This window comes from Canis aureus, unplaced genomic scaffold, assembly GCF_053574225.1.
Source record: "Canis aureus isolate CA01 unplaced genomic scaffold, VMU_Caureus_v.1.0 ptg000268l_RagTag, whole genome shotgun sequence".
Lineage (NCBI taxonomy): Eukaryota > Metazoa > Chordata > Mammalia > Carnivora > Canidae > Canis > Canis aureus.
Window position 1 is genome coordinate 3,913 of NW_027554521.1, and position 19,592 is coordinate 23,504.

General features: G+C 34.5%; 1 protein-coding gene across 1 annotated transcript in view; it reads left to right on the top strand.

Annotated features, from left to right (window-relative positions):
* Positions 1–208: 208 nt before the first annotated feature.
* The window catches only part of LOC144309942 (WW domain-containing adapter protein with coiled-coil-like), a gene marked incomplete at its 5' end in the record, with an annotated part of 29,983 nt that continues 10,599 nt past the window's right edge, over positions 209–19,592 (top strand). Inside the window, 5 exon segments of the mRNA XM_077890878.1 lie at positions 209–297; positions 299–322; positions 885–997; positions 5,300–5,608; positions 17,923–18,168. Of these exon segments, the coding sequence (XP_077747004.1) occupies positions 209–297; positions 299–322; positions 885–997; positions 5,300–5,608; positions 17,923–18,168 (781 nt within the window).

The window sequence follows — 19,592 nt, forward strand, 5'->3', positions numbered from 1 at the left end:
AGATATCTACACACACACACACATAGATAGATAGATATCTACACACACACACACACACACACACACACAATTACATTTTATATCAGGGTACATTTTTTTTATGGTCTTTTCCCTTATATGTGCTTTGAAAACCATTGACTGTTGAAGTTTCATAATAAGTGGTTAAATAGTATTAATATTTTCTAATTTTTAAAAATGTATTTTTAAGCCTTATGATTCTGCAGATGACTGGTCTGAGCATATTAGCTCTTCTGGGAAAAAATACTACTACAATTGTCGAACCGAAGTTTCACAATGGTTTCCCAAAAGAGTGGCTTGAAAGGTATTTGCTCTTACTCATTAAAAAATACTTATTATTCTTGACTACAGCTTAACATCTTAGAACTTTCTCAGCTTAGGTTTCTTAGTGAAACTCCTCATTCCCCCCTTCAATTGCAATAGTTGGCCCATTATGTTTTCTATAATTTCTCTTTGCTTAAAAAAAAAAAAGAAAGAAAGAAAAAACTTGGATAAGTCACTGTCCACAAGGACCTTGTAAACCATCAGTATATTTAAGATTTTATATCAACCTATATTATCATTTATAATGAACATTTTCATAATTTAAAGTATATTAATGTTTCCTTCATATGTGTAGAATTAATATTGGGGAGTTTTGGTTGTAGGGTTTAATGGTGTTATAAACAATTGCTATAATGCTATCACTGAGAAACATTAATGTTCTGTTAGCTATGTTTCATCTCCCATACCAGTTGATATTATGGCTATGTTCAGTTCTTTTATTTTCCATATAACATTCTGTTGAGCATTTGGTCAGAAGTGTCATATGTAAACTCATTGTACCTGATGTAATTTTTATGAGTTTATCTATGTTTTATTTTTAGAGAACAGAGACAAAAAGAAGCAAACAAGATGGCAGTTAACAGCTTCCCAAAAGATAGGGATTACAGAAGGGAGGTGATGCAAGCAACAGCCACTAGTGGGTTTGCCAGTGGAAGTAAGTATTAATTTTTTTTTTCTTTGAAACAACATGATGTTTAATTCACTCCTATAGTTTGTATGTTTATATCCATATGCATAGCTGTTTACATATGTAAACTAAAATAATGTAAATGTATAGTTTCTTTTATGTTAGATCTGTCTTCCTAACCTCCACCATTTTGTTTCCTGAAAAGGAAAAGAGTTCATGGAGGATTAGTACACGTATGTTATTCTTCACTACTCATACTGGCTATGATGCAGTTGAATTGGTGGAAAACAAAATCTCATATTGTGGATTGACTCTTAAAACAGGAGTTGTTTGGGTTTTTTTTCCCCCCTTTGCTGAATTGTGTCCTGTTAAACTGGACAGTGAAACTTCTTCCAAAACTCATTGAATGTTTGAATCTAACAATTGAATTGTAGCCACACACAGATGGTAACATTAAAGTGTCTCTTGGTGTTTTGTGTTTATCAGTGAGAAACTTTTTTACCTTTTATCTGGGAACTGATTACATCATCATAGATGTGAATAGCATCTCTATACTGTGAGCATACCTTAAAGGTTTTTGAGGTCACATTTTGTCTAAGTGGGACAATATGAGTAATATGCATTTATTTCTTAATTCAAATTAAATTTGAATTTGAAGCTTTTAGTAAAGGTCCTCTATTCCCAGTGGCTTCCTTTTGCCCAGAATAGAATTTAAATGCCACCATAGACTTCTTAGGCTTTTTATTAGATTTTGAAATTTGGAAGAATTTTTAAGATGTGTTCAGGGAATTCTTGGACATCTTCTTCCTGTAACTTACATAGAAGGTTGTATTTGGTCTTAGCAAGACAGTACTGCTTTTTTGATGGGAAAAGTTTTAAGATGAAGCAGATAGTAAAGTAACATAATTCTTCACTGAATTTTTAAGATATGTTCCTTTGAACATTTAATTTTTTTGTACTAGTGAAATTGTATTTAATTCTTACAAAACAATGATTTAGTGTACTGAAGTAAGGAAATTAAAACTATTTTTGAGACAGAAGACTTGGGTCCTGGTTCCATTTTACTTAATATCTTGAATAACTGTTACTTCTTGCAAACAATCAGAAATAAGGTAAAGGTTTTCCTCTCCAGGTTTAAAAAAAAAAAAAAAAAAAACCGCACCCAGCTTGTAGTAGTTCTGTCTGAACAAACTGCAGAAGGATATTGAGAAGATATGGTGGAGGAGTGGCAAATGGTTGTAAAAAAAATAGTCACTTTTTTTTTTTTTTTTTTTTAAGATTTTGGGCCAGGCCTCTCACTTAGTGGGTGATAGTTCCCAGAGAGGGAAAAAAAATAGCCTAGTGCGTCAGCTTTATTCTTTCCAAAATACCCTATCATTTTAAGTCTCTTCTCCTCTCTTGAAGTAAATGGAAGTAAATAAAGATCTGATGGAAGTATTGATGAAAGTGAAAGTAGTGTTTTTTTGTCTTTCTAATAAACCATCTTTAAGGAAATAAAATCAGAATTGTGTTTTTAAATTGTGTGCATCTTTTTCTTTCACAAATGAAGGAGTTCCTTCTCTTTTTTCTTTGTAATTTCAAAAGTGAAGCATGTTTGTTACTAAAAAATAAAAAGGGGATTTTTTTAATTTCATGAGCCAAGAACATTTGGGGACATACACTTTTTTCTGCGTGTATATAAATGTGTATTAAAACTACATATGTGTGTGTTTTACATAATGGCATTATATGTTACTATTTTTAACCTTTTTTTGTTCATTAATATTTTGAGGAAATATTTCTGTGTCAGTTTAGAAATCCCTGTGTGTTAAAATTACATGGTTTTCCTTTTTTTTTTTTTTTTTTTTTTGATGTGCCCTCATTTATAGGTAATCATCTGTGGATACTTGGGTGGTTTTTATCCTTTTCCTACTGTCAGCAGTGCTGTGATGTCTATCTTTGCCCATTACTTCCTTAGTCACATTCCTAAAAGTGCAAATGAGGAGTCAGTAGGTCTCTGTGTGTGTTGAAGTACAGTCATGTGTCTCACTTTTTCAGTTTTAAGTGATAATTAGAAAAAAAAAAACCTTAGCTATATTTCTTTTTATTTTTCCTTAATTGGTCAACTGAGTTATACCTAAGTGTGGTAGTAATGAAGTCATTGAGTCATTTAAGTGCTTAACTTTTTCTGTCCAAAAAGTATTGGCAGAATTTTCCCATGTGTCCAGCACATTGGTGTTCATGTTGGGTAAGACCTAAAGCTTTGCAGTTTGAACTGCTAATACAAGGTATGCGTGTTGGTGGGGGTGGGCAGATTGAAAGATTTTATATGAAAGGAGAAAAAGGTAGAAAATCAATTTATTTTATGCACTACAGCAAATAATGTTATCTAGAACTTGACCTTGAAAACTTTATGGATAAAATTTTTAATTTGGTTTTACTGCTACTAGATTATTTTCATTGTCTTTAATCTGTGCCTTACAGAATTATTGCTCTATACTTAGAGAAACCTTAACTTGGTGTTTCTCAACTGTAGCACCAATGACATTTTGGGTTAGGTGATTCTTTGTTGTGGGTTGCTGTCCTGTGTCTTAGGACATAGAGTACTGTACCTGGCCTCTACATGCTAGATGCCAGTAGCACACCTCCTCTCTTCCAAGTTGTGATAACCAAGAATGTCTCCTTACATTTGCCAAATGTCTTTGTTGTGGAGGCGGTGTGCAAGTAAAGTCACCATGTTAACTGTTTCGTCTAGAGTTGTGAATCATAGAAAGCTGTTGTAGCTACAGCTTCCTTAGTTCCTATAATGCTGCTGCCACTGTAAAGCTTACAAGTGTCTGAAGAAGTATCAACTTTAATTTTCATCTGAATACATTTGCTTGATACTCTTTGACTCTAGTCTTACAGAAGTGAGATTTTTTTCTTGGTGTCCAGGAAATAAAAGTTATTGGTAATCAAGTGACAGGATTGGTGGGAATTGGGTATGGTATTATTTCTGTTTTATTCCTAAACGTTTCTGTTGTAGCAGTATTCTTTTCAGGAAGAAATTGTAGAATAAAATTTAAGTTCCTTGTGCATGCAAATGGATAGTTTACTGATGAGTTAATATCATGCAACAGATGTTTGTATTTTGCTGTGATTAGCTCAATCTGTTCACCTTTTTCTGTTAAGGTTAATATATGTGTAACTTACAACACTGAATTTCATTTATTAAGTCAAAGACTTTGTGTTTTGATATAACTAAAGCTTTTTGGCAGTAGCCAGTACATTCTGTTTAGTATAACATGTAGGAGTTGTACGCTGAAGGTTTGGAAACTGACTTGTAGTTTAAGCATACTTCCTTCTTTGTGCTGTCTTGGTTTCTAGATTCAGAGGAACCATGAATTGGGAAAAAAAAACCTAAAATACTCAATGGGGAGGGCATCTTTTGGTAATATTATTATTACATATGTGCTTGAATCTTAAGATATTTCTCTACTTGAAAGTTGTTTTAAGTTTCAGTTATTGATTAGACTTATAATTTTGGTTAGAGATTTTTTGATAAATTTTATCAAGATTGGAATTTTCCTTATTTTTTTGTGGAAGCAGAAGTATTTCTGAGGTTTAAATGTTTTGTGACCAAATTGGAAGAGGATGTTTTTAATATAACTGGTAATAGCAAGTAGATTTTTCTGACTATGCTGCTGGATGTAGGCCTTCTCTGTTTTCAGATAGCATTATCTATAACTTGAGCTTATTACTAACTTGTATTGTTAGCATTTTCAAAAATATGAACTGATTTAATTACTGATTGCACAGTTCATCATAAATTCAGCCGTCCCATTTAAAGCCCTAGCACAAACTACTTTAGAGACCACTAATTAGCTACTTCAGTATTCAGAAAAATCAGGCTAATAAAGCTAATATTCCTTTGCAGTTGAACCACTGTGGATAATTCAATTATTAGAACCCATGGCCCATATTTTCAAAGAATGGACCATTTGCTTTTTATATTTTTAAAATACTTTAAAATTTTTCATTTGAGTGAAACGTTAAAACTCCATATATGGACTGTTTGTTTGTTTGTTTTTTTCCAGTGTTTTGTTTGAATTGTGGTGTGGTTCTAAAGAATCCCCAAAAGCTCATAGCTCATTTGAAATCTGAGTATAGATTACTTAGAGTTGAGGCTAAATATCCTCTTTCAGTATTTGCTGGTGGTAAAACTGCAGATACTAACTGGGCTTGCAGTTTTATAACAAGATATAAGTATGTTGCTAAATTAGCTGATGTTATAGACAGGATTCTAACGTAATCTTTTTTCTTCCCCCTTCTGTCATTCCAACATCTCTTTTTTCGAACTGTGAACTAAAGTGGAAGACAAGCATTCCAGTGATGCCAGTAGTTTGCTCCCACAGAATATTTTGTCTCAAACAAGCAGACACAATGACAGAGACTACAGACTGCCAAGAGCAGAGACTCACAGTAGTTCTACGCCAGTACAGCACCCCATCAAACCAGTGGTTCATCCAACTGCTACCCCAAGCACTCTTCCTTCTAGTCCATTTACGCTACAGTCTGATCACCAGCCAAAGAAATCATTTGATGCTAATGGAGCATCTACTTTATCAAAACTGCCTACACCCACATCTTCTGTCCCTGCACAGAAAACAGAAAGAAAAGGTATGCCATTATTACTAGATGCTGCACGTTGAACTGTAGATTGAGTTTTTTTTATTATATTACAGTATCTCCATTAGCTTGAATAAGACTCTTAATTATAAATTCTTTTTAAAAGTCTTTTAAATGTTACTGCGTAGATTTAGGTCTAGAGTTAGCCATATTTAGCTTTTTCTTTTAATTTTAATTACTAAGCCTTAGCTGTTTTGCCTTTGACACTTCGAAGTCAAGTGCTTATTAATTTATAAGTTAGTAATGGTTTAAAGTCAAAGGACTGTCCCATCATATTTGTGTAAAAGTAATTTTTGTTTTTTGTGATAATTGTCATGATGGTTTAGTTGAGATATTGTCTCAATTTTCTGTTAATTAAAATTTGATATGAATAGAGACCTTTTAAAACCTGTTATTTCTGCACAACATGCAACTATTGGTTTCAGTTTGTGAATAAGAAAACTGTGTCCTGGGCCAGAGGACAAAGAGTCTTAAAGTCTGAATTAGAACTTAAATCTGAAGGGTAGAAGTTAACTTCAGAACTCCAATTGTGTTTATCCAGCTCAGTGCTGATAACCGTAGCATGTTAAAGGAGAAAAATTGTGGCTACAACTACTCAGGAGATAACATACAACAGAAGCAGAGTGATGAGATAATAAGTTTATTTGCACAGACCACTCACAATTCTAAACTTAACACATTATAATGTGTTTTAAGAAATGAAGGAAATTAAAAGACAATAGGCAAATAAATTATAGGCAGACCCATTAGCAGCCTAATTAGCAGATTAGCATGAGTAAATTCTGAGAAACTTTTAAATGTCCTGTGGGTTTAAGAGATGTTACAGGGAGCTAATGAGTCTTTAAGCTTTTAATCTATGGTTTGATTCATTATTTCACATTGATTTAATTTGCTTACAAAGGGTTCTCATAGATTTCTTTGCTGCTTGTTTTCTTTTATGCATGTTATTTGAATTTCTTCTGTAAGTACTCATTCCATATTTAAACCACGTACTTTGGGCCGCCCGGGTGGCTCAGCGGTTTAGCGCCGCCTTCGACCCAGGGTGTGATCCTGGAGACCCGGGATCGAGTCCCACGTCAGACTCCCAGCATGGAGCCTGTTTCTCCCTCTGCCTGTGTCTCTGCCTCTCTCTCTCTCTCTCTCTCTCTCTCTGTCTCTGATGAATAAATAAAATCTTTAAATAAATAAATAAATAAGCCACGTACTTTTGTCATCTGGTGCTTAATGCATCATAAACAGATCGTCCCAAATGTTGTCAGATTCCCCTAAGATAATTTGTACCAAAATCCATATGTTGAAGTCATATTTACCCTGATGCAGAATTAAATTTGTAAAGAGAATTCTTGAGGGAAATCTGAATTAATGCAGTAATTGTTAATGTGGTAGTACTTTCTAAAGGATGTTAACGGTTTTTCAATTTTTATAATTTTGATTATTTAGTCACAGAAATTCTTTTAAAAATCATTAAATCCTGTGGCCTTTTAAAAGTCTTTATCTTGGGGTGCCTGAGTGACTCAGTTAAATGCCTTTGGTTCAGGTCATGATCCCAGGGTTTTGGGATTGAGCCCTGCAACCCTCTCCCTGCTCAGCAGGGAGCCTGCATGTCCCTGTCCCTCTGCCCCTCCTCCCTACTTGTGCTCTCCCTCTGTCTCTCACACCTTTTTTTTTTTCTCTCATACCTTTTTAAAATCTCAAATAAATAGAATCTTTTTTTTAAAAAAATATCTTTATCTCATTTCTCTCTTGTTAATTTAATTCTTAGCTCTTACCTCCTTTTTGAAATTCTTTCCATCACTGGCTTCTGGAATAATGCTATTTTTCAATATTCTAGTTCTCTTCTTGCCCCCTAAATAACCAGTATTGTTCATCCTTTTACTGTTTTCTTTTTTTCTTGCTCAGTATGTTCTCTTTTGCCAGGCAGTCTTATCTACAAAAGTGACTCCCAAATCTTTATTTCTGACTCCTACCTTTTATCTGCTTTATTTCAATAAGGACTTGTTGTGTCCCAAATGCCTCCCTTTCCCCACAGCTTATTCTCAGATTCTTGGTAAGTAACTACACTGTCCTCCACTGTTTCTTGTTCTTTAGAATTTGTCCTCATCTCTGTCTACTGACCTATCAGCAGATCTTGGATTCCGCCTTCTCTATCCTTTCTCTGGTTGTCGCCACTACTATGGAAACTCCAGGCATCTCTCTTGAAAAAGCCTTCTAATAACTGTTCTGCATCCTTCCATCCACACTATTCACTGACAGTTGTTTCATTATAAAATTTAGATTGGATTGTGTTACTTCTAATACTTTTCCATTATCCACAGGATACGTCCATACTTCTTAGTGCCTGACAGTCTGCTTGCAGCCTGTTATATCCTGGGCATGTTATATCCATTCTTGTTGTGAGCTTTCGCTGAAAAAGGACATGCTCTAACATTCCATCCTGTTGAGCTCTTTAAGAGGCAGCTCCAATGCCCTTGGGTTCTCAGCGTCAGTTATGCTCTCTTAGTCTGTGTTTCCCAAACCTCTCCCTGTTATATTTATTTATTATTATAGCACCTATCATATTGTAATTTTAGTTGACTTAATTAAACTGTTTAGAGTTAGGTATTAATTACATGTTGAACTTGGTTCACCTATACTACCTTCTCCCTCCATGCTTCACCATTCCTGACAAATTTTTAAAATATCATTAAAAAATTTCTTTTAAATATTTATTTATTCATGAGAGAGCGAGAGAGGGTGGGGGGTGCACAGACACAGGCAGAGGGAGAAGCAGGCTCCATGCAGGGAGCCCGACATGGGACTCAATCCGGGGTCTCCAGGACCACGCTCTGGGCTGAATTCTGCGCTAAACCACTGAGCCACCAGGGCTGTCCAAATACCATTAAAAATTAACTGTGTACCAGGCTTGGTGCTAAGTGTTTACTACATATTTTAGTTTATTTTTTAAGACAGTATTGCAAAGATGGTGTATCTTTTAGATAAGAAGAACCTGAACATTGCCACTGTTTAAGTACATGATGTTAGAGGCAGCTTCTCCAAAATTCATGTTATTTCCATAAAACCCTAGGGTAACGAAAGACACAAATCTATATATTTTTTTTTAATTTTTATTTATTTATGATAGTCACAGAAAGAGAGAGAGAGAGAGGCAGAGACACAGTCAGAGGGAGAAGCAGGCTCCATGCACCGGGAGCCTGATGTGGGATTCGATCCCGGGTCTCCAGGATCGCGCCCTGGGCCAAAGGCAGGCGCCAAACCGCTGCGCCACCCAGGGATCCCGACACAAATCTATATTAATTTGAACCCCAGTAATTAAAAATTGGTAACAAATCCTAGATGATTCCATTTTAATACTACAAAGTATATTTGCTAATCACAAACTTTTTCTAAAACTTTTACATATGGTAATTTTAAACTTACAGGAAGAAACTTGGTTACCTTGCAGTTGACTATTGAAATAGGAAAAATTGTATAATTTTCCCAAGTATTCCTTGTGTATAAATGAAGACTACTATTTTCAAACTGTTCATTAGTTGGTCTAAATTTGTGAAGTGTCCATTAATTTGAAATATTTTTTTTCTCTCAGGCACATCCATGTTCTTTAAGTTAAGCCTTTTTATTGACTGTTATCAATATACTGATTTCCTTGTTTGAGTTTTCCTTAACAAATAATTTATATTAAAAGGCTGATGATTGGGTAATATCAGACTTTTGGACTCTTGGTTGTAAGTGCTAATAGTATGGCTAGGCTCTATCTGGGGGTGTCCATGGTAAGATGCTGTGTTAAATAATAGCAAGATCTTTGTCATTATGACCCACTGCTCTATCCCTAGTTCTGGAAAAAATAATAGACCATCAATACTTGTAGATGGATAAGTAACAGAGAATGGTAATGGTGTGTGTGTTAAGGGCTTGGAAAGCACTTGCAGTAGTTCATGGTTTAAGAAATGGATTTGGAGAAAAAGAAAAGTATTATAATTGTTGTAAACCTAAAGATTTAGATCTGTTTAATGCCAGTGTGCCTTTTGAGAAGAAGCAACTAAATTAATTAATTTAAAGGATAAATTCAAAGTCTGTGCTTGCTTGAGAGACAGAGTGTGGAAAATCTGAAGCTCTGGTTTTGTAGGAAACAATCCTGGTGTTAGGTAGGGTGAAACAAGGTCAGGCATCTTCTTTTAGATCTGTATTTGTTGTTAGGATAACATTTGAACATCTCTTGGCATATTACTTTATTGGACAACCATATAACAGAGTGATAGAGACAATGATATACTTAAACACCTAAAACTTGGTTTTTATCAGTTGGTATCCCATTAACCATTCCTCATATATATATATATGTGTATATGTATATATATATTATTTATTTATTATACAGCGCAAGAGAGAGAATATGAACTGGGGGACTAACGGGGAGAGGGAGAAAGAATCTCTAGCAGACTTCCTACAGAGCATAGTGCAGAGCCTGACAAGGAGCTTGAGCCAAAACCAGGAGTTGGAAACTGGAACCTGGATGAGAAGTCATCCAGGAGCCTCTTCAGTCCCCCATAGACTGTTCTAAATTGTATCTAACTCTACCCTTTCTTCCAGATTCATGAAATGACAAAATAGGCAGGAAACCATTGCTTTGGCCAAATAACTGCCAGAGTGAGAGGAGTTTAATGACCTTAATTAATAAGTTTCTTACTTAGTAATTTTAGAGTTATGATTTATTAGCATAAACAAACTTGAAAAGTAAGGCAAAATAACCAAAGAAGCAGACCTATTCATTGAGTAATGCTAATCTGCTGAGGGCTAGTTTGCATCTAAATCCTTAATGTGGTTACTTAATTCCGCACTCAATCTAACAGGAGGGGGGATTAGTCATTAATGTGAGGTGTGAGTCACTTGGAATAAACTTTGCTTTTGTGTCTTGATGGTATGTAGACTGAGTGAAATTTAAATGAACCTGAAGATTTCAGTATGCATTAAGGCAGTACTAGCCTTTTATAAGCTAGTGTAGTAGGTCATTAACTAACTTGAGTGGGCCATGTTCAGCCCTCGCTCCTTTGCTTTACTTTATAATAATTTTTAGGATTACTAAACTCTTCATGAAAATTAGGAAAACTGGTTACAGATGTGTTAGTGACTCAAATTTTTTTTAAGATCTTAAAAAATTTATTTGACGGAGTAAAAGAGCACAAGCAGGGGAGAAACACCCCACCAAGCAGGGAGCCTGATGCAGGGATGCAGGGCTGGATCCCAGGGCTCTGGGATCATGACCTAAGCCAAAGGCAGGCATTCAACTAACTGAGCCATGCAGGCCCCCCATGATTCAAATTTTGTTGAATAACTGAATACGTTAGTAGAAGAATTTAGTCTGTATTAGTCTGTAACTTTAAAATTATGCTAGTTAATCTAAGATGGCACTTTTAACAATGGGACGGGGGAATAGCTGTGATGAAAGAATATACTATTTATAATTTGAGGGGTGGGGAAGGGCTTTTTAAATCAAGATCCAGTATGCCTTTGCCTTTTAAAAAAAAAATGTTGATAAATTTAAACACAAGACATATCTCAAATTGGTAGAAAATACTTGCAACACGTATAGCAATATGTTAAGGATTCATTAAGAATACATCAAAATAGTAGGAAAAAAGACAATCTAATAGAAAAAATAAGCAGTAGATATGAACAAGCAGTTATAGAAGAGGAAATTAAAATTGCCAGCCTTGGCTTACAGCTATAAAAGTTAACTCAAAATGGATCAAATACCTAAAGTTAGGAGCTGAAACTCTAAAAACTCTAAGAAGGAAACGGGTGAAAATTTCTGTGACATTGGATTTGGTAGTGATTTCTTAGATGTGACACAAAAAGCACAGGCAACGAAGGAAAAAGATAAAACGGACTTCATCAGTATTAAAAGCTTTTGTGCATCAGAGGGCACTCTAGAGTCAAAAGGCAACCCATACAGTAGGAGGAAATAAATTGTAAATCCTATATCCAGTAAAGGATTAATATCTAGAATATATGAAATCCTATAACTGAGCAATTAAATGAAACAAGCTAGCTCAAAAATGGGCAAAGGACTTGAATAGACGTGTTCTCCAAGGCCAGCCAGTAAGCACACAAGGCATTCAGCATCAGGGAAAGCAATCAAAACTACAGTAAAAAAAACATTTCACACCCATAGGATGATTATTATGAAAACAAACAGCAATGAAAATAAATGTTTTTGAGGATGTGGGAAAAATTAGACCTCTTTTTTTTATTTTTATTTTTTAAGACCGCTTGTACATTGCTTCTAGGAATGCAAAATGATGCAGCTCCTGTGGAATACAGTTTAGCAGTTCCTCAAAAAATGAAACCTAGAATTACCATAGGATCAAACCATTCTGTGCTTGGATATATAACCAGAAGAATTGAAAGCCAGGGAATCAAACCGGTGGTTATACACTGATATTTGTACCATTGTTATTTAAAATAGCCAAAAGATGGAAATGGTTCAGGTGTCCATCAGCTGTTACAGGTTTTAAAAAAATATATATTAGCTAGACATACAGCCTTAAAAAGGAAGGAAATTCTGACGCATGCTGCTGTGACATAGATGAAATTGAAGACCTTATGCTGAAAGGAGGTAGTATAGTGGCTACTAAGGAGTGGGATGATGAGCCCTTGTTTAATTGGTGACAGAATTTCTGTTTGGAGAGATGAAAAGGTTTTGGAGATGGATAGTGCTATGTGATGTTTGCACAACAGTTTGTAAATACTTAATGGCCCTGAGTTGTAAACCTAGAAGTAGTTAAAGTAGTAAGTTTTATGTTATATATATTTTAGCAGGCTAAAAAATTTCAAGAGAAAGATTATCAGTGCATATTGGAAATTAAGATTAAAATAAGATTTTTCACCTTTAAGATTAGTGACAGTTAACAGCTGGATGTGGGGAAGCACAATTGGTGGGAATGTGTATGTCGGTTATTAGAGGAATCCCTTTAATAAAATCTGTTAAAAGTTTCAATACGGGGATGCTTGGGTGGCTCATGGTTGGGCACCTGCTTTGGCTCAGATCGTGACCCCGGGATCTGGGATCGAGTCCCACATCAGGCTCCCTGCGAGGAGCCTGCTTCTCCCTCTGCCTGTGTCTCTGCCTCTCTTTCTGTGTCTCTCATGAATAAATTTCAGAGTATGTTTATCCTTTACATGTATAGCATAAAGATTTCCTCAGTTGAATAAAAAAGCAAGGTGCAAAAATATATCTTAACATATTTTACATCACCATATTTCTGTACGTTTGTAAAATGCAAAGAAAAGGTTCTGGGTGGTGGATATGTGATTTAACATATTCATGAATTATCAAATTAAAAATAAGTGAAAATCACAGATTATATACCAGGTTACTGCCACCTAGATACCTTATTATTACATTTTTTTCCTACTACTTTTGAATACTTTGTTTCCTTTGTAACTTCCCCATGTTGTAATCTTCAGTGTAACACCATTACTACAAAACAGAACAAAACAAACTGCCCTTCTTGCAACAGTAGTTTGAGCTTTGTTCACATGTTCCCCTGAATATTATTACAGCAACTCTCCAAGCATCAGAGGAAATTAATGATTAGAAATGTAGTATGGTACCTTTTACCCTTTTTAAGTGCAGTGTCTTTAGATCTTATTGTAGATCTAGAAGGAATTCTTTGGCGTGCCAGAAAAATGTAGGTCAAAAATAGATTTTGACTTTGGTTTATGCTCTTGGATATTTTGGATGGGGGCCTAGATTTAGAAGAGGTGAATATTAACTTTAAACCATAAAAGAATTAGGGTATAGTAACAGATTTTTAGGTGACTCTGAAGTTTAGTCTTTAGTAGATTATGGCCCCTACTGGTAAGCATTGGAAATGTAAGTGAATAATTCATACAAGTATAAGGGGAAAGAAAAATTTTGTCAAAGCATATATACCAAAAATGAGAGGATAAAATTTTAAAGTTTATAGTAAAGAGTTGGTTAGAGATCTGTAAGTCTTAGAAATAATCATAAGGGAAAGTGACTTAGTTTAAGTTTAAAATAGGTGTGTAAGAGATTGAAAAAAATGCTCAAAGGAACCTAGATTTGCTTGGGGAGAGTTTACATTTAAGGAATGAGACTGGAGGATGATATTCTTTAAAAGTGGAAGAGCCTATAGAAATGGCTTTGTAATGCAAAAAGTGTTCTTTTACCTACATTTACTTCTTGGTCTTTATTTTGAAAGACCCAAGTTTTTATTTGTTTAGTTTGATAAAAATATATATTTGATGACATTACTGTTTATTCCAAATAGTTCCATTTCCTCTCTGTGTTTTTTAAAAAGAAAGGTTGAGTATTTTATAGGGTTATTTAAAATAAGCTTAAATAAGTTAAATTTATCTCTAAGACTACATATAGTTCCTTACTTTTATGAAAGTAGCATAAAGCTGTAATTGTCAGTTATTTAGGATGGAGATCTTAGACTTTCCTCCGTATTATCATAAATTCTATACTTAGAGATTAGAGGGAGAATGCATGTACGTGGACCTGGGCCTTTACTGCAGGATCAGGTACCCATTCAACAAGTACATGTTGATGCCATCTTGGTGTCATGTCCTCTCGTACCAGGGCTATAGAGATAAATACAACAAAATCCCCCTACTGAAGTTGTTAAAGTTCTGCAAGAAAGGAAAGACAATAAACTATATAATAGAAGATACTGGGTAACGTTAATAGATCTCTTTTAGGGCATTCAAAACACAGGAGAGGTACCCAACCAATACCTTTCTTTAGTAATATTTTAAGACTACCTTACAGAGTAGTATTTTATATCTATATTATTAAACTCAGTACATTGTTCTCAGTTATATATATAGATTGAGGAAAGTAATATGTAAAATGTTTAACATGTAACATGTTTTGGAAGGGCATTTGTATGGATGTGTCTTTATAGGGAGACAAGGTGAGTGGAGCTATTATTAAAATAGTGTGGAAATACTTATATATGTGAAGAGTCTAAAAAACCAAAACCAAGTGTATAGATACAGAGCACACAGCTTGGTGGTTGCTGGGACGAAATAAGTGAAGGAAGTCAGAAGATACAAACTTCCAGTTATAAAGCAATGGGGACATAATGTGCATAATAATACTATTGTATATTTTCAACTAAGTCTTGAAAGTTCTCATAGCAAGAAAAATAATTTTGTAACTGTTTGGAGATCATTTTGCAGTATATATAGATAAGAATGTTGAACACCTGACACTACTAGAATGTTGTATGTCTGTTATACCTCAATGGAAAAAATAGGAGACCTACCTGGGAAAAATGATTTAGCTTTTCTGTCTTGCATCTTATCCTTAATTCCACTCACTCCTGTACCTTTGTGCTATGCGGCTTTGTTTTGGTTTTGTTTCCTTTGGTTTTTAAGGTGAAAAGCAACCTTGAAAGCTCTAACCTGTTTTTTCAGAATCAACTAGGGTGTCAGAATCACCTATAGAATTCTTACAACTTCAACATATGCCTGGGCCTCCCCAGGTTCATTAGAGTGGAGCCCAGGTATCTGTTTTGTTTTGTTTTGTTTTTAGCTTTATAGATAATTCTGATAAGCTTTCTGCTGAAAACTGATACTCAAACCTTTTAATAGAAAAATTCTGGCCTTTAAAGATGTTGCCTGTTCAAGGGTCTCCTAGATATTAAGCAGGATCACCTGGTTTCCATACTACTCTTCAGTGATCTTTGACAGAACTTCAAAAGAAATTTATCTTAGAGTAAACAAACTTACTAAAACTAAGAGTTAAGGATATTTAGTTTTTGTTACTTTATTTCTTTATGGTAATATGTATAGTTTTCTTTTCTGGGGTGTTTCCTTTTTTTGGATTAAAGGGCAGCACTCAAGAGTTTTTTAAGCTGTGCTTATTTTAAAAATGTGTGGATAGATTGAGCAGCATCAGAATACGTTAAAAAACAGAAGAAAGCCACAATAAAAGTAACAAAAGAGTAAGGATCATTTCAGAGGTATGTAAGCACTAATTTGATGGTTCATGCAGAAAGTAAAAATGCAGAACTTGTTTTCATTTTAAACATTAATCAGGAATGCCCCTAAGCTGACCCTTAAGGAGTATGATCTGGAGAAAACTGTCATCATAAAATGTAAGAACTGACAGGTTTTCAAAGGGGAAATTTTATTTCTTTCAAGTTTCTGTATACTTGTATATGAATCCAGAGCAACAAAATTGAACGTGATAGGCAATCTGCTAAACTGAATAACCCTCTTTAAAATGTGTGCTTTACAAAAATTCAGATGTTACACTTTTATCAATTTTGATCATAGTTGATCAACATAGCCATGAAATATATTTTAAAGCAGCTGTGAAGTCCATACTTCAGAGAGCTATTGCCCCTAATTCTTTTGACTATTATAGTAGTGGTATAAAAAGGCTGATAGAGGAGTCCTTTTTCAGTAAGTTTACTAGTAATTCCCAGCTTCTGTGGGGACATGAAGATTAATAAATGTTTAGTTCTTAGAATTGGAAATGAGGATTTGCAGTTACTAGGTAGCAGTGTAATATTCAGATGCAGTATTCCTGCAACTTTTATACATCATATAATAGTCTTAATTTGGGATATATATATATATATATATACAAACTTGAAAATCTTCAAGAAATAGGTGTGTATGGAAAATTAAAGATTTTTAGCAAATCTTCATATTTAGGCCAGTATTGTAAGCATATGCATGAACATCTTGATTAGTTGTTTTAATATTTTTATCCAGAGGTCCTCTGTTCCTCTTTTTTTCTTTCTTTAAAGTTATTATATTAGTAATATTCCATGGTATGAAAATACAGTGTTCATCTTTCTGTTGGTGAACATTTAGTTTGTTTCTAGTTTTGTGCTAAAATAGAAACAAGCATTGTATTATTATAAAAATTGTAAAGCCATTCCGGTTTCTTCTGGGAAATGTCTTTATTTCATCTTTTGTTCATTTTTCTTTCGTGTAGTTTGTCTTTTCTGATTATAGGAGTTCCTTAGAATACTTATCTGTGCTTTGAATGTAATTGGTTTGCTTTTTGTAGTTTTCTGCGTCTAGATGTCAAAGATACCTTCTTGTTTTCATCTTCTAGTTCTAAAGACACATAACAGAAGTTTAATCGACCTTATATTGGTTTTCTTTCAATTGTGAGTTTTTATACTGGCAAGACACATTTCACTAGCTGTGTTCTTTTTTTTTTTTTTCATGAACTTCATGGCCGTACTAGCCCTTACCTTTTTCTTTTTTTTTTTTTTTAATTTTTATTTATTTATGATAGTTACAGAGAGAGAGAGAGAGGCAGAGACACAGGCAGAGGGAGAAGCAGGCTCCATGCACCGGGAGCCCGACGTGGGATTCGATCCCGGGTCTCCAGGATCGCGCCCTGGGCCAAAGGCAGGCGCCAAACCGCTGCGCCACCCAGGGATCCCTACCTTTTTCAAATAAGTTAATAGAATCAACTTCTCAAATACTGCCAAAAATGCTTTTGGAGTTTTGATTGCGATTGCATTGACTCTATATATGTAATTTGCAATGATAGCTTTCAGATAATGACCATTTTCCGTGCATGTTTTATTTATTTATTTATTTTTGGTTTATTTAAAATACTGAATATATGTATTGTGGATGGGTTGCTATTAAAAAAGCATCATTTCTAGTGCTAATAAGTTTTAAATGTGACAAATAGATATATTTATAGAAGGAAAGTATGTAATCTGGAAACTCAATTGTTAAGTATGAAAGTTCAAAGTTGGAGTTTCATTCTTCTGATCTGTAGCCTATATTGGAGGTGCTCGCCATGGTGTTAAATCCTGATTTGTTTTCTGGTCATTGTCATGTTTTGGAGGGCTGTTACTGTGGTCATAAACATTTTCACCTTAAATTAAGTCCAGGAGAATTGTATTGTACCTTTATCTTAATAGAAGCTTATTTGAACGTGTAGTTAATACATAACTAACTGTGTTTGAAACAGCATTACCAGTAAACAGAACATGAGACTTTTAGAATCAGACATGAATATAGCAGAATCACTGCTTTACCAAGTTTTGTGATTTCAAGCAAGTTACATAATCTTTCTTGTTTAGTTTTCTCACCTGTGAAATCGGGATATAAAAATACTTAACCCTATTATTCTAAGTAGGTAGATCTTTACTGAGCCCCCTCCCTGTGTCACCTTGGGAAGATGGAATGAAATTACTTGAGTTGGGTGTTTGGCACATGAAAGTTGCTCTTTCGATGTTGGTTCTAGTTTTCTCCAAGTAGTTTTTTTTCAGCCTTGTTATCTCCTTTTTACTTAGAGTCTACACCAGGAGACAAATCTGTATCACATTCTTGCCCAACTCCTTCCACATCCTCTGCCTCTGGACTGAATCCCACATCTGCACCTCCAACATCTGCGTCAGCAATCCCTGTTTCTCCTGTTCCACAGTCACCGATACCTCCATTACTTCAGGACCCCAACCTTCTCAGACAGCTGCTTCCTGCTTTGCAAGCCACACTGCAACTTAATAATTCTAATGTGGACATATCCAAAATAAATGAAGGTAAATTGGTAACAGTTTTATTATTATTATTTGCTTCGTGTCGTTAGTAAATTCCCCAATTTAGGAGTGGTCTTTTGTTTCATTTTGAAATTCACATTTGAGCGTCATTCTTTGAAATTCATATCGTAACCTCATGGTTGTTGAAAGCCTTTGGTATTGTAATTGAGTTAGTAGTACTTGGATTTTTCCTGTATATTTTTCTTTTTTTTTTCTCTCTGTATATTTTTCAAGACTTGCTGTGTACGGTATTTACCGGAGATAAAGCTATTCTGTCTGCTTAATGTGTATAATAAATCTCTTTTTTTTTAATTAAAATTAAATTTTTTTAATTTCTAAAAACTGATATAAAAACACTTAAATTCTAGCATATTGTTAATTCCAACTTTGCTTTTCAGTATGCTGTTTAGCTAGCAACATCAAAGAAGTCTGAATAAAAGTGGATATAGTTTTAATTGACAAGCTATTCAAATTCAAACAGTCTTAAGAGCATTTTAAAATTTTCTGTTTAGAATAGTCCATTTCAGTATGTGTACATTGTTACATAATATATTTAACAGTAGTGCTAAATGGTTAAGTTCTTCCTTTATCTTAAAAATGGAGCTATTTCACGCTAGTTGGTCAATAATTTTGTTCTTACTGTACTTTCTTGCATTTTGATTTTATTCTCTTAAGATAACTGTGCCATTCTATTTGATAGGTACATGTTTTACTAGGGAAAGTAGGACTTTAAGCAGTTTGAAGAGATGATAGCATAAGAAAATGTCAATAATAAAGGATCTTGTGCTTTGAAAATAAATGATGTTCCTAAATTACCTAGCTTCTTTTATTTAATGTCTGTTCTTTAAAAGATTGTTGGAGTGGGTATTAATGTAGGGTTTTATTTTATTTTATTTTTAAAGATTTTATTTATTTACTCATGAGAGGCACAGAGAGAAAGAGAGGCAAAGACACAGGCAGATGGAGAAGCAGGCTCCATGCAGGGAGCCTGACATGGGACTCGATCCCGGGTCTCCAGGATCATGCCCTGGGCTGAAGGCAGGCACTAAACCGCTGAGCCACCTGGGCTGCCCTAATGTAGGGTTTTAATGGTCACCTTGTTTAGTAAAGCATTCACATGAAATAACTACCCTTTATCTTTTTAATTTCAGGTAACCTACAAAAGCCCTTTAGCTATTAATGAATAGATTTCTGGTATAATCAGAATTTCCAGGGAACACTCTTTACTGTTTTTAAAAAGTCTCCGGAGTTTCTTAAATTGAACACAAATTTTAATGCAAAGGAAAACTACTGTTTTCCTTTACAAAAAAAAACCATTAAATTTCTTCTACCTCTGATCATTTCCTATCTCTGGACCCATTTTATTACCATCTTACAGATTTTTATTTTGAGAGTTCTAGTTTGAAACACTGCAGTTTCTTTGGGGT